The sequence below is a fragment of the Danio aesculapii genome, chromosome 22 (assembly GCF_903798145.1).
Source record: "Danio aesculapii chromosome 22, fDanAes4.1, whole genome shotgun sequence".
Lineage (NCBI taxonomy): Eukaryota > Metazoa > Chordata > Actinopteri > Cypriniformes > Danionidae > Danio > Danio aesculapii.
This window is the reverse complement of record NC_079456.1, coordinates 28517000-28531918: the sequence shown is the minus strand read 5'-3', so window position 1 is coordinate 28531918 and position 14919 is coordinate 28517000. Positions and strand designations below refer to the sequence as shown.

At 35.9% G+C, this 14919-nt stretch overlaps 1 protein-coding gene across 1 annotated transcript in view; it reads right to left on the bottom strand.

Annotated features, from left to right (window-relative positions):
- Nucleotides 1–14919, bottom strand: part of anos1b (anosmin 1b) — a 189199-nt gene that overhangs the window by 67496 nt on the left and 106784 nt on the right. Inside the window, exons 4-6 of the mRNA XM_056447647.1 lie at nt 10187–10394; nt 5701–5885; nt 1809–1938 (exon numbers count right to left, since the gene is read on the bottom strand). Of these exons, the coding sequence (XP_056303622.1) occupies nt 1809–1938; nt 5701–5885; nt 10187–10394 (523 nt within the window). The remainder of the gene's footprint in view (nt 1–1808; nt 1939–5700; nt 5886–10186; nt 10395–14919) is intronic.

The window sequence follows — 14919 nt, the reverse complement described above, 5'->3', positions numbered from 1 at the left end:
ATGTTTTGCAAATAGTGTGAGGCTGACTATTTACTGGCGATGCAGTGGCGCAGTAGGTAGTGCTATCCACTGCACCACCGTGCAGCCCCCAATTATTTTTATGTAAGATTGTATTATATTGTACTTAATATAAGTGGGACTCTTTTTTGAAAACGAGACCAGCATTACATAGAGCTCATAAGCAATACAGCTAGGCATGAGAATTTTATCTGTTCACAGCTCATCATTAGAATGCAAAATTTGGGAAAGACGGATTATAAATTTATTCAGTGCCACTCTGAAGTGGCATTAGGTCTGTTTAACTGTATTCTTTGTTAGTTTAATGTGTATATTGTGCAATTTTCCACGTTTGTTTGTAATGAGCCAACAAACACATCTAGATGCTGAGATTTTTTTGTTTATTTTAAATTGTTTGATTTGTTATTTAGTGTTTAATGCATCGTGTATATCACTCAGCTCTTACTGTCATTTTTCTGGTGTGAAAGCCAGTAATCAATAATATACCTTAAAACTACAAAAATCAAACAGTTATACATATCTATCAGTCTCCTTTGTCGAGTATAATTACATTTTAGTCTATATTTCATCCACAACACAAATCAGGAGCAAATGTTTTATTTCATTTCATTCATTCACTCACTCCTTTTTGCTAAGATAAACCTCTACTACAGTTGAAAAGAGTGTCATTTTAATAATCTACTCAGGATGCAAATTATACATTGATGATTGGGGGTTGGGGGCGATACATTTTTGACTATAAAAAACTACACTTATTTTTTATTTTACTGTTTAACTTCCAGGTGCGAGCAAGTGGATAATAAAACACAAACTATGCATCTAGTTTTATGGTACTTTTAGGCTACTTTTTGATAAAAACACCTATTTTACAAGATAATGAGTTGTGTTTCAAACCGCTGAAGTAATATTTTTGCATTCATAATGGTTTGAACAATTATAGGAGTGTGGTCAAATTTATATTTAAGTTATATTTAAGTTATTTAATTCTTTATATTATTTAGTTCAGAGCAAAATATTTATTCACTTTTTAAAGGGCAGACCCCCCATTTACATCTTATTTTGATATCCTTCAGGGGCATCAAGTGTTGATTAGGAGGTCAGACCCACACAAACCTCCCTGTACATCGCACCCTGCTCAATTTGATCAAATATTTTTGACAATTGAAGTATGACTACATTGCATGTCTATATTTCAGAGTACATCAATCTGTGTGTGTATGTTTTACAGTGTGAGCAAGAGAGATTAGACAACCAACATGAGCAACAGAATGCCAGAGCAGAGCTCATTAATATTCACGACCATTCCAAATATGGTCAAAACCAACTTTTTCATTCCAGGAGTATTTCCTGAGGTTATAAATCAACACGTAAAACTATTTTTCTGGTGAATTTCTGAGCGTACTTAAGTCATATACCTACTATGCAGATGTTTAAAAATAATTAAAGATATTCAATTAATGCACATTATGGCAAATTTAAGCTGCTCACCAGTAATGTGTTTTTCTGAATCAATATAGTCCTGGCTTAAGTCTTGTCGGGCTTTAATGTTTTAAAATGTTTAAAAAGGTCAACATGAACCCAGTCTGCCACAGTATATCTGTAAAATGTGGATGAGAGTGGAAAAAGCCATTATAAGTGGACATCTGTGTTGAATATGGAGTTTTAAATAGCGCATGTCTACCAGAAAGCCTAATTGAAATTGCTTCTATCATCTGATAACTACAGTAGAGAAGCAAATTCACAGACTTTTCCTTCAGAAAACAACATTTTGCTGAAAGAGTTTTTTTTACCTCGCACAGAGAAGAAATGCTTGCTGGGAGTGGTGAAGCCCCTCGTGCCCTGACTGTTGACGGCGCTCACTCGAAACTGGTACCACCTATGGGGCCGGATGTCCTTCAACACCGAGCGGTCCTCCATGGTCTGGGAGAAGAGAGACTTTAATTAAGAGAAATCCACTCCTAATGCAGGATGGAAGAGCTCCATCACTGCTGTATGCTGATAAGACGCACAGTAATGACAGCTTGATCCAGCACAGGGAGATCTGGCTATAAAGGCCTGTTGAAAAGCACAGCTCACACGTCCCTATCCATTACATCACGGATCCTACCGGGAGCTCAGAAACGGCACAATGAGCTCCCTGTTTCTTTCAATGTCTCTTAATCTCTAGAGAAGAGCAGTCACTTTAAGCACTGCTTTACTGCTTATGAAGAAAACACTTATTTGAGTTACATTTTTTTGGGGAAAGCTTTTGGATTTGATGACCAATCATTCATTTAATGTTAATGTACTGAATTTTCTGGTAAAGAAAAAAATATACTTTATTTTTTGCCTGAGTAAAGAGTTAGACCGAAGGATGCTTTTAAATGTAATGGTACCATTTATTACTTGCCTAGATATGCTAAGATATGAACTGTTCATTAGTAGTTATAAAGTATGATCTAGAATCCCTAATCCTACCCAAAACCTAAATTCAGATTCTCCCTTACTAAGTGTTAATAAACAGCTAATTAGTAGTTTATTATGCTGGCAGTGTTAGCTAATGTTTTGTTAATACTATGAAATGTGACCTAAACTAAAGTGTTACCAATGTAACTTTTGAGTTACTTTGGTTTAAGTATCAGGTCTCACTATTAACTAGTGTGTTATTAGATGCAAATTATTAAGATAATGGCTGTGTATTTGTACTTATGTAAATTCTCTATGATCTTTTTCACTAATTCTACAGTATACCTAAACTCAACTACTACCTCAACAACTATTAATAAGCAGAATGTATGTAATGTTCATTCATTCATTTTGTTTTCAGCTTAGTCCCTTTATTAATCATGGGTCGCCCCAGCGATCATGCTACCCACTGCACCACTTTGACGCCCTTGTATGTAATGTTATCTAGCATATTTGATGATCAATCAATCATTCATTTAATGTTAATGTACTGCATCTTTGGGATTTGTTTTAGCAAAGACTTCCCCTGAGAGTAAGAATTATAAGTACATCTTTAAATGTAATTTTACAACTACTTCTACCGTCAAGAAAAACATGCACGATAAACTAAAACATATACTTTTTATGTGACTGAAACTTGCATACAGTATTGTGTTAAACAACTTAGGCAATGATGTAGTTTACAAACTTTTAAGTGAAATATTGAAAGCAGCCAGAATTTAAATTTTATTTATATTAATTTGAGTTAATCAACACATCAAATAAGTATGCTTCTTTTGGTTGCAGCTGGAAAAGCATCCACTGCACTGTATAAAATACAACTTGAAATTACTTGTTTTTTTTTTGTTGGTTTGGCAAAAAACTGTAAAAATGTCTGTACAACTACTGTTTACTTAACCTAAATCAAAATTTACTTCATGAAGTTAAAAGATACATTTTGTGAGCAATATTTCCATCTTACATTTACATAGTTACCATGTGGACTGTTAATTTGTATTTAACTTTTATGTATATACAGTATATGGAAGTTTTTTCCAAACAAAATTCAAATGAAAATTCAAATGTCTAAAAAGATCAAATAATAAATCGAACTTTTAAAACAACTACCCAAATGACAAAATCAAACACTCAAACCATCAAAAAATAAATGACAATACATTCTCAAATGAGAAATCAAATGTATTTGACATTTAATTTTCATGAACATGTAAAATGTAAAATCCTGTAATAATTAAATGACAAATCAAATGCTCTAACTACGGCTGTTTCTCAATTCCAAGAACGCAGAGAACGGACTTTCGTTCTTGTGAAGACCAGTTTTTTCAGGTCACATCGGAAGAACAAAGTCGAGAGATCGCAAAAACACAGAACGCTTCCTGTAAGAAATGAGATGCTGCGTTCTTCCTGTTTGTTTATTTTATTTTATTTATTTATTTATACAGGGACAATGTACAACATGACATGTTGTGCCAGAGTTAGCTATAACGTCATGAGCCTCACACATCTTTAATCAAAAATTATTTGAACATCACAGCATTCACACAACAATTTATTGCTTTTCCCCTTTTCACCACGAATACTATGCATAAAGACTTAACAAATATATTTTGCGCAACACAAATAAAACAGATTTTAATATGAATTTCAACAAATAAACCCCTTTAATGCGTTTATGCCTTTATTAAGATTTGCATGTTTATGTTTACTTTCACCGTCTCACTTAGGGAAACTCTTGAGGTAAATAAGTTATTTCTCTGAACTTTAATAATAAATCTATATAAAATGCTGCACTTCCCACCTCCAGTCGCAATGACTTCTGGGACTAGAGCGAGTTCGGTGCTCAAGTCTGCATTGGTGTGTCCTCGATATCAAGAACACATCCGGGAACTTTCATGCATCCTCCATTCTTGCGGACTTGAGTTTTGGAATTTCGGCGGATGATGGTGATGTTACACGAGAACACAAGGACGCAAGATCGCTGAAGAATGCATATTGAGAAATATCCTATAATTCAAGTGAAGGAACCAGTTTCTGGTTCTTCCTGATTACACACATACAGCTGGAAGCTCATAACAGACTGATTACTAGGACTATAAAGACGCCTCATTCACAGAGACTCTTTGCTGAGTCTTGTTTTTTCCTGTGAAGCATTACAAAGTGGTTTTCCCTGTTTCCCCTGCCACGTTTTGATCATTGTCTTGCTTACTGTTATTGTTGTTTTGCCTCCAGTACTGTTTCTAATTTCATGTCTAATAAATGCTTTGTTAACATTTGTCTCTGTTTTAGTTTTGTTTTTTTTAATTGAACTATGTTTGTTTGTTCTGATGATATGTTATTTCTTTCTGCAAATTTCCAAGAATTTCATTCAACTTCAGACATTTTAGGTCAGTGCAACTGATGTTTTCAAAAGTTGAGTGAACGAGAAAAACCGAAAGGAAATTCAGATAGGTTTTTTTTGTTCACTCAACTTCCGGCATTCCAGTTCTGCAGACAAAAAAAGTTCAGTTGGCACAACTTAGTTCACTTAGTTCAGCCTCTCCAGAAAACATATAATCTGAAGTTAACCCAACTAAATGTTTTTTGTTTTACTGACAAATAATTTTAGATCAGTGTAGCTGATGTTTTCAAAAGTTCAGTGAACAAGAAAAAGCAAAAGGAATTAAGGATTACATATATATATATTTTTTGTACTTGCTTAAAATGTTTTAGTGTGCGTAACACATATCCTGAAAAAGTTGGCAGTTTATTCCACTGTGGTTACCCCTGATAAACAAGGGACTAAGCCGAAGGAAAATGAATGAATAAATTAATTAGAATTTTAAAGTCTATTTAAAAAGTGCACATTCAAAAGAAATTAACTGACCATGAAAGTGTGCGCTTTCTTTACACTTTCTCTAATATTTTCAGTAAGAACAGTTTATTTAAAGTACTGACTAAATCTATGGCCGCAATGAACCGCAGAGACGATTTGGCATGTGTTTAAGAGTAGATTATAAACACTTCCAATTACAGACCGCTTGCTAATGAACACAAATCAGTGAGTATATGGCCGTTCGCTTTAACTCACATCTGTTAAAGCTGAATGGAGTTATGGAAGAGACATTGGAAAGAGCTTTGAAGAATTATGTGTAACAGTGGGTTCTAGATGTCTTCCGCAAACCCCAAACCCACACGCACTTACGCTGAATAAACTAAACTCTTAATCTTAATCAGGGCCTTGTGTCCGTGACCATTTACCATGAGAACTGTCTGCCAGGCCGACGCTTCGTCCTCACTGGGGTGAATCCCATGATTCCACCTCCTCTGCAGGACATAAAGCACCGGTTCGACGGAGACGTTAAACTTAGACATCCATGTCACCTTCAGATGTCCCTGCTGGTCCTCTGAAAAGGAAATGTCTCTTCTTGGCTTCAGCGGGACCCCTGAGCAGAAAAAACAACAACGATGATGAATCAACTGAAGTCTGTTTGGCCAGCGAGCCTGGCAATAAATCAGCTAATCAGGTAAAAATTACAACAGTATATAAAACCCTCGCTGAGTATTTAATTCTTGCCGTATGCAAACAACAAAAGACACAGCTGTGAATTAAATTTGGGTCAAAGAAAAACAAAGATGTTAGAGATTAAGAAAATCGCATATGAAGACTTTTAAAGTCTTTTGCAATTTAGTGGTAGCTGCTTTTGCACTATTGGGATGAATGGTTATCTGCTAACCATTCCTTTAGGATCAGTCACTCCACATTTGGTTTATGAAACGCAAGTTAAGATTGTCCTTTGTTCCTCTATTGTGATGTACATCAGCTTGAAACGGTCCTGAATTTTAAATAAATGATGTAGGGCAGTGCTTGATTTTGTCTCTTGGGAAATGATTGTATCGTTGGAAGTGAAATGAAGGAAGACTGACTAATGGATGAAGGCAGAACCCCGCCCTAAAGACTGCTAGTGCCACCCTAACAGACTGATAGCCCCCACGTTAAATTAATTATCGTACCACCCACCCCAAAGAACTGATAGTCTTGCCCAAAATGACTGATAGCACAGTAACAGTATTATATTTTTACTTTATTTTTAATACTTATTACTTAATCCAAAACTTAGATTATTAAAACCCTATAAATGTGCCATAATAATAATCCAATTTAATGTATTAATCCAAATCTTGTGAGACATCATTACTTCATATACTGAATACATGATGAGTAAGCAGTGCAGATTGCTGATTGGCTTAACATGCAACTTAACATGGCAATATTGTGGCCAGGAGGCAAAGTGCAAATATGATATTAAAAATGTGTCTAATATTTGTGCACAGGCAAATTTTTTGGTTATTTATGGCCTGCTGAAGATAATTTGCCATATCTAATTCTAATAAAGTGCTTTTTAATATTTGACGGATGAATTGTGAATAGAAAAATGACAACTCTTTGTACCCAGATTTTAAAAACATATAGTTTGCACTTTAATGAATACAGCATCATGGGGCAATAAACACAAGAGTAATACAACTGAGATTAGACAAGTCGTGTCACACAATGATACGCATCAAAAGTATCACAAGTGCCAAATGTACCCTCAATTCATCCTATAACCACAAGTGTATTCTCATGAAACTCTACAGCAGGGCAATTCAATTGTTGGCCCGCGGGCTGAACCTGGCCCCCGAGGAAATTTGTTCCGGCCCTCGAAACACTGCGACCAAGACATCAAAAATAAATTTAGTTTAGTTGAAAAACGGCCGCTATAGTTATGAAGTGACATGCGTCTGTTCAATACAGCACGAGCTGCTGTTGAAGGCTGCGCAGAGAGTGGGTCAAGTGACATTAAGTGAGTGGCACGAGCAGCCAAAAACATTTAGATTTGTTTGTAGAAAAGGCCTTTTGTACAATGCACTGATATCGTTAATAGGGATTCAATGATTAGCCGATTTCACTATTAACCCTGCTTTAATTTATTACGGTTAATTAATCGTAAAGGCTTCTCAATGCCGCGTTTCTGTTGCACGGAACAAAACTGCTTCAACTAAACAAAGTTATGCCAATCCACACACGCACATTGGATCAACTATAGCAGCAGGCCCTTCACATATTGCGTCTTTCCCGCACGCAAATTCATTATTTCCAATAGAGACGTGCGTATATTGGGAGCGGTGCGCACATGCCCTCCAGACGCACACAGTAGAAATGATCTCATGTTATAGTGGTGAGAGTTGTGCATGGCTGTCAGTAAAATGTAAAACAAAATACACGTTAAATGAATTATTACAAATGATTAAAATGATTATGTATATAGGGCACCACGGTGGCGCAGTGGGTAGCACAATCGCCTCACAGCAAGAAGGTCGTTGGTTCAAGCCCTGGCTGGGTCAGTTGGCATTTCTGTGTGGAGTTTGCATGTTCTCCCCGTGTTCGTGTGGGTTTCCTCCACGTGCTTCGGTTTTCCCCCACAGTCCAGTGGTATAGGTGAATAGGGTAAGCTAAATTGTCCATAGTGTATGTGTGTGAATGAGTGTGTATGGATGTTTCCCAGTGGGGGGAAAGGGCATCCGCTACGTAAAAATTTGCTGGAAAAGTTGGCGGTTAATTCTGCTGCGGCGACCCCAGATTAACAAAGGGACTAAGCCGAAAAGAAAATGAATGAATAAATTAATTAATTAATAACTTATGTATGTATGTATGTATGAATGCAGGGGCAGCGCAGTAGGTAGTGCTGTTGCCTCACAGCAAGAAGGTCGCTAGTTCGAGCCTCGGCAGTGTCAGTTGGCGTTTCTGTGTGGAGTTTGCATGTTCTCCCTGCGTTCACGTGGGTTTCCTCCGGGTGCTCAGGTTTCCCCCACAGTTCAAAGACATGCGGTACAGGTGAATTGGGTGGGCTAAATTATCCGTAGTGTATGAGTGTGTGTAGATGTTTCCCAGAGATGGGTTGCGGCTGGAAGAGCATCTGCTGCGTAAAACAAATGCTGGATAAGTTGGCGGTTCATTCCGCTGTGGCGACCCCAGATTAATAAAGGGACTAAGCTGACTAGAAAATGAATGAATGAATGAATGTATGAACATATGAACGCAGATAACAAAAGTTTGTTTAAATTCTTAGCTAATATATAGCTTAAATTAACATTAGACAAATACAATTTATTTATTTATTCTTATTTTTATTTATTTTTTGTTTTGTCATTTATTTTTAGTGTAAAATTATCACTCATGTTTAGTCCAAAGAGTGAAATGGACTATTGTTTGTTTTTTATTACTATTTTGTGCTGTATTTGTTTACTGAGCAGCAATAAACAACACTTTAAAATATAAGCAGTTTTCTTGTGATTTTCTAAACTAGTAGTGTTTTGAATTTAACAAATGCATATTAATCGTTTAACTGTGAAACCGTGATTATTCTTCAGACTATAATCGTTGCACAGTTTAAAACATAACCTATGAATGTCTTTGAATGTAGAAGAAGCCTTCATGAGCAAGACACTGATTTTGTTTAGAAATACAACATTTGAATATGTTTGTAAAAAAAAAGCCACATTGTACAATGCAGTGATGTTATGTAGTTTCAAAATACAACACATTAACGTTTTAATGTAGAAAAAGCCAACGTGGGTGTCTTAAGGAGCAAAAATACAGCATATAAGCTCTTAAATTGCTGTTGTGCCATCACTTATATTGCAAGTCATATCTCTCCGGCCCCTCATTTGGGATGCTTTTTATGAACTGGACCCCATGACAAACTAATTGAATAGCCCCGCCCTACATTACCCCCACTGTTTTTTTATCCCCCAATTTCTGTTTATCGAAGAGAAGATTTTTTCAACACATTTCTAAACATAATAGTTTTAATAACTCATTTCTGACAACTGTATTCTTTTATCTTTGCCATGATGTCAGTAAATAATATTTTACTAGACACTTCTATACAGCTTAGGGCACTTCTATACAGCTTAAAGTGACATTTAAAGGCTTAACTAGGCAGGTTAGGGTAATTAGGTAAGTTATGGTACTAATGATGGTTTGTTTTGTAGACTATCGAAAAAATATAGCTTAAAGGGGCTAATAATGACATTAAAATGGTTTTAAAAAAATTAAAAACTGCTTTTATTCTAGCCGACATAGAACAAATAAGACTTTCTCCGGAAGAAAAAATATTATTACACATACTGTGAAAATTTCCTTGCTCTGTTAAATATTATTTGGGAAATATTTAAAAAAGAAAAAAAATTCAAAGGGGGACTAATAATTAATTAGGCTAATAAAAAATTTGACCTCAATAGTGTATATGTATATATATGTATATATATATATATATATATATATATATATATATATATATATATATATATATACACATACATACATACATATATATATATATATACATATATATATATATATATATATATATATATATATATATATATATATATATATATATATATATATATATATATATATATATATATATATATATATATATATGTATGTATGTATGTGTATATATATATATATATATATATATATATATATATATATATATATATATATATATATATATATATATATATGCATGCATGCATACATACATACATACATACATACATACATACATACATACATACACACATATATATATATATAAATTTTTTTAAGTTAATTAGCTCATGCATATTTCACCTGTTTATTTTAGCATGTTATTTTCCCAGTTTCATGCAGTCGTGCTCTGCAGTGTTTTACCTTTGAACAGGTTGGCTGGAGACTGGCAGGTGTGTCCACATCCATTTGAGCAGCACTTCTTAAGCCCCGAGCACTCTCGGTCCCGCACGCAGCTCTCCACACAGGCTGCAGCAAAGCCTGAGGCCCGCTGCGCTGGAGGACAGTCGCCCTGTTTCTGTACACGTAGCGACCTCAGGAACTCAGCGCTCGTCACACACTCATTATGCTTCTTACACAAAGTAGACAGACAACGATACAAAAGACAGATTAGGGGACAGTCTCATCAGTAGGGCATTGCTGTATGGTTGCTAAGTTTCCAAACAGGTGAGTGGGCTTGACAAACCACCTGCAGAAACACTCTTCTCTCCCAATGCATATCTCACAAGGACAACAATCTTTACTTGCTTTTTCATCCTTAAATACTTCTTTTGCACAATATCTTGCACAAAATATTTCTGTTTTACGCAAAAAAATTGTATAGTCTGTCTTAGATTACAATTAACATTCACATTTAGTCCAGTTTAGTCTATTACCCACCATACCCACATTGTAAATGAAAGTAGGCAAAGAAACGACGAAAGTCACTGTTTCTTTGATACTGTGTGTATATATATATATATATATATATATATATATATATATATATATATATATATATATATATATATATAATATTTTCTTTTGTGTTCAACAGAAGAAAAAAAGACAAAACCGGTTTGGAACAAATAAAGGTTGAGTAAATAATGACAATTTTCATTTTTTGGGTAAACTATTCATTTAAAAAGGAAAAAATAGTTAAACAATTTTTTTCATTTTAAAGGGAGAAGCTAATAGTCTAATCCTATTCAATGATTTATGCTTGGTTAATAGTGCCACCAGCAGACCCGGAGATTGGCTGAGTATATTAAGCTGTGGTAAAACCCAACTCTTTAACTCTAAAGGGACTTGTAAAATGAAAAAAATAAATAAAAATCATGTTTCAAGACATATAAATATATATAATCAGTATTGTATTTTGTTAACATAAAATGTAAATTTTAAGATTAAAAAAAAAAAATTGAAAAAAGCAAAACACACTTCTTCAAAAACTCAAATAAGTTCCAGTGTGTAGCTTATTTAATAATTTTTTTATATTGAAAAAAAAAATGAGTCAATCAAGTTAGTAACAACAATTTAGTTAACTTTTAATTGTTAACTCAATAGGGTCTGTGCATACATAGAAAGACAGCTTTTTAACTTACTTTCTTTACTGGCTTTACATTTAATAAGCTCCTTTAAACATCAATCAGCTATTATGTTTGCTTGTTACATTTGTGCATACTTGTTTTAAACCAAGCTAATATAATTTCATAAATAACACTAAAAACTATGAGGCAAAGACAAATCACATAACAATATGTGATTTAAAAGGGTAACTAGTATACAGTATAATAGCGACCACAGAGGAAAGTGTCAGTCTCTAAAGTGGTGGGCACGATTAAGACAAATGCCAAATACTCTTTTACAGGATAGTAGAATATAGAATATGTAAAGATTTGGGCGACATGGTGGCTCAGTGGTTAGCACTGTCGCCTCACAGCAAGAAGGTTCCTGATTCGAGTCCCGGCTGGGTCAGTTGGCAATTCTGTGTGAAGTTTGCACACAGAAATGTGGGGGAAAGAACCGGGTGCTCCGGTTTCCCCCACAGTCCAAAGACATGCGCAATAGTGGAATTGACCGTAATGTATGAGTGTGAATGAGTGTGTATGGATGTTTCCCAGTACTTTAGCTGGAAGGGCATCCGCTGCGTGAAACATATGCTGGTCAAGTTGATGGTTCATTTCGCTGTGGCGACCCCTGATGAATAAAGGGACTAAGCTAAAGGAAAATGAATGAATGAATAATTGAATGAATCTAAAGATTCTTAAATCAAGAGACAAGCAAATAATATGGTCCTGTTTTAAGAAATAATATGCCAAAATTAAGTGAGTTTTTCCTTAAAACAAGCAAAATAATCTGCCTTTTTTTCTTTTGACAACATTATTTTGCTTATGGATTTTATTATCCAACATTCCCCACTGGTACATTTTTTTTCCTGAAGAAACTGTGACAATAGGACACAAACTACCACAAATAATGCTGTTTGGTGTATTTTGAGCGAAATTCTGCAATGACAAAATTGTGAAATGCTGTCCTGTAGCGAGTATATAGGGGTGTGTTTAAATCTCTAACTCTAAGAGCAATACTGAGGCTTGATTTAGCACACACCACTAATGAGAGGCAGCTGGAAAATCAGGGAGTGACAAAAAGTCAAGGAAAGACAGACACCGAGTGGGACGCAGCGGTTAGACAAAGCCACCCACCCAAACATGCCGGTGGAGCGACAGAGGCGGCCAGCGGTCCCCGAGTCTCTGTCCCGGCATGTGTTTGTATTGACTCACAGTCTCTTACGCTGTTGACCTTTCTGGCCCGAGTCAAACAAGTCAAGTTGAGTTTTATTGTCATTTCACTACATGTGTTGACATAAAATGGAACGAAATAACATGTCTTGGTAAGACATAAATAAACATAATCATAAATATGAACGCAGCGCCTGACGTAAGAGCTAGAGCTGCACAATACTGGAAAAACATATTTTCTTAGATATATATATATATATATATATATATATATATATATATATATATATATATATATATATATATATATATATATATATATATATATATATATATATATATATTGAGATATGAATATAATTTCACAAGGTGACTCAAGTAACTCTTTTTTTAAAGAATTCATCATTTTACATTGACTGGGATGATTTTGTATCGATCTGGATAAAATATACAAAGTGGCAACACAATTGGCCATAGTGTGTGTGTGTCAGAATGTGAGAGTGTACGGGTGTTTACCAGTACTGAATTGCAGCTGGAAGGGCATCTGCTGCGTAAAACATATGCCAGAATAGTTGGTTCATTCTACTGTGGTGACCCCTGGTAAATAAGGGACGAAGCCGAAGGGAAAGTGAATGAACAATCTGTGATAAAATGGCAAATTTGATCATTTCTTGTGCGCAGATGGTTTAAATTAGCTTGAAATCTTACAGTTACGTACAGCTATGCTGTTGCATTCTCCTTTCTACTTTCTTTCTGGACTGTAGTTTGGAGTGGTTAGTCCCAACCTGCATTATGTTTGTTTGGTTGTTTATTTCATATGTTGTTAGGCTCCCTTCTCTAATTGTTTGAATTGTTTTGTTGATCAGTCATGTTCACCAGCATGGACCACGCCACACTTTAGAGTTAGACTTTATTGTAGGGATGTAGGCAGTGCTTAATTTGTGAATTGCGAGGTCCCGGAACAGATCGGGGTAACGGATCCGGCATGTCACCCAAGGATGGAGAGTTGTCACGCATGAAAGTGGATGGGTGTCACGGATGAAGGATGAAAGTGAAGTGTAGGGGGGGAGGGGTTGTTGCGGACGAAAGTGAAAGTGAACAGCGGATGGGGAGGAGGGCGGTTGAGTTGATTTAAGAGGTGCCAGCTCCGGATCCGGCATGGTCCGGCACAAATTGAGCCCTGGATGTAGGGATGGAGGGGTTAGAAAGGGAACAGTGGGATGAAAGGGAAGGGAAGTAAGAGGATAAGCAGTGAACTGGTAGGTATGTTGATCGGGCGTTCTACGATGATGCCCAGAGACTCAGAGTGGGGGTACTGTCTCTGTAATATTTTGGTAGAGTGATAGAACCCCCCGATTCAACCTAGTACAGAAAAGAGGGTTATAAGGATTGTTAATGGAAATCAAGGAAATAGAGGGAGGGTGTGAACAGTGCTAAAGGGCTGGTCTAACTTGAATAAGTTTTAGAGTGTAGATGATTGGTTAAGGAGGCAAAGTAAGGCGTGGTTCTGCTGCCGAACCTTTGTTAACAAGTAAACTCCATTTAATAAATAATTAAGTTGAAGATCTTTGGTCATTGAGCTAGTTAGCATTTCTGTGTGCAGTTTGCATGTTCTCCCCGTGTTGGCATGGGTTTCCTCCAAGTGCTCCGTTTTCCCCCACAGTCCAAACGCATGCGCATAGTGTATGAGTGTGAATGTGGGAGTGTATGGGTGTTTCATGGAACAGCATCCGCTGCGTGTTTTTGTTGGAATAGTTGGCGGTTCTTTCCGCTGTGACAACCCCTGATAAATAAGGTACTAAGCCAAAGGAAAATGAATGAATGAATGAATGAATGAATAAATGAATCATTGGCCATTGTTTGTTTGTTGGTTTATGATATGTTCCCTTATAAGAGCCTTATATTTAAACTACTGTATTGAGACCATACTGCCTTGTGGTACCACTACAGAGAGGCTAAAAGTCACTTTCTAAAACCTTTTCATTTTATGTTCCTCACTGGTGGAATGATCTTCCCATTCCCACACGGTCTGTTGATTCACTGGTATCATTCAAATGACAACTAATAACCCATCTCTTCCAAGATCACCTGAACTCCTGTGACCAAAACCAAGAACCCCCCCCCCCCCTTTCACTCTTTCATTTCTCTGACACTTTTGACACATTTTCACCAGACACTTTCTTATGCTGTGTTCACACCAGACACGGCAAGCACGTTTTTTGTGTGTAAATAGACGAGTGAACATTTTGAGTTTACTCGCTTCATTTGCGTGTCATATCCGCTTCATTTTAAATTAAAATTCATTGAACAATAGATGCGGATTCGCATGATGGGCAGGGCTTCTGTCTGCCCGGTGACTCTAGCTTTGTTGCTTAA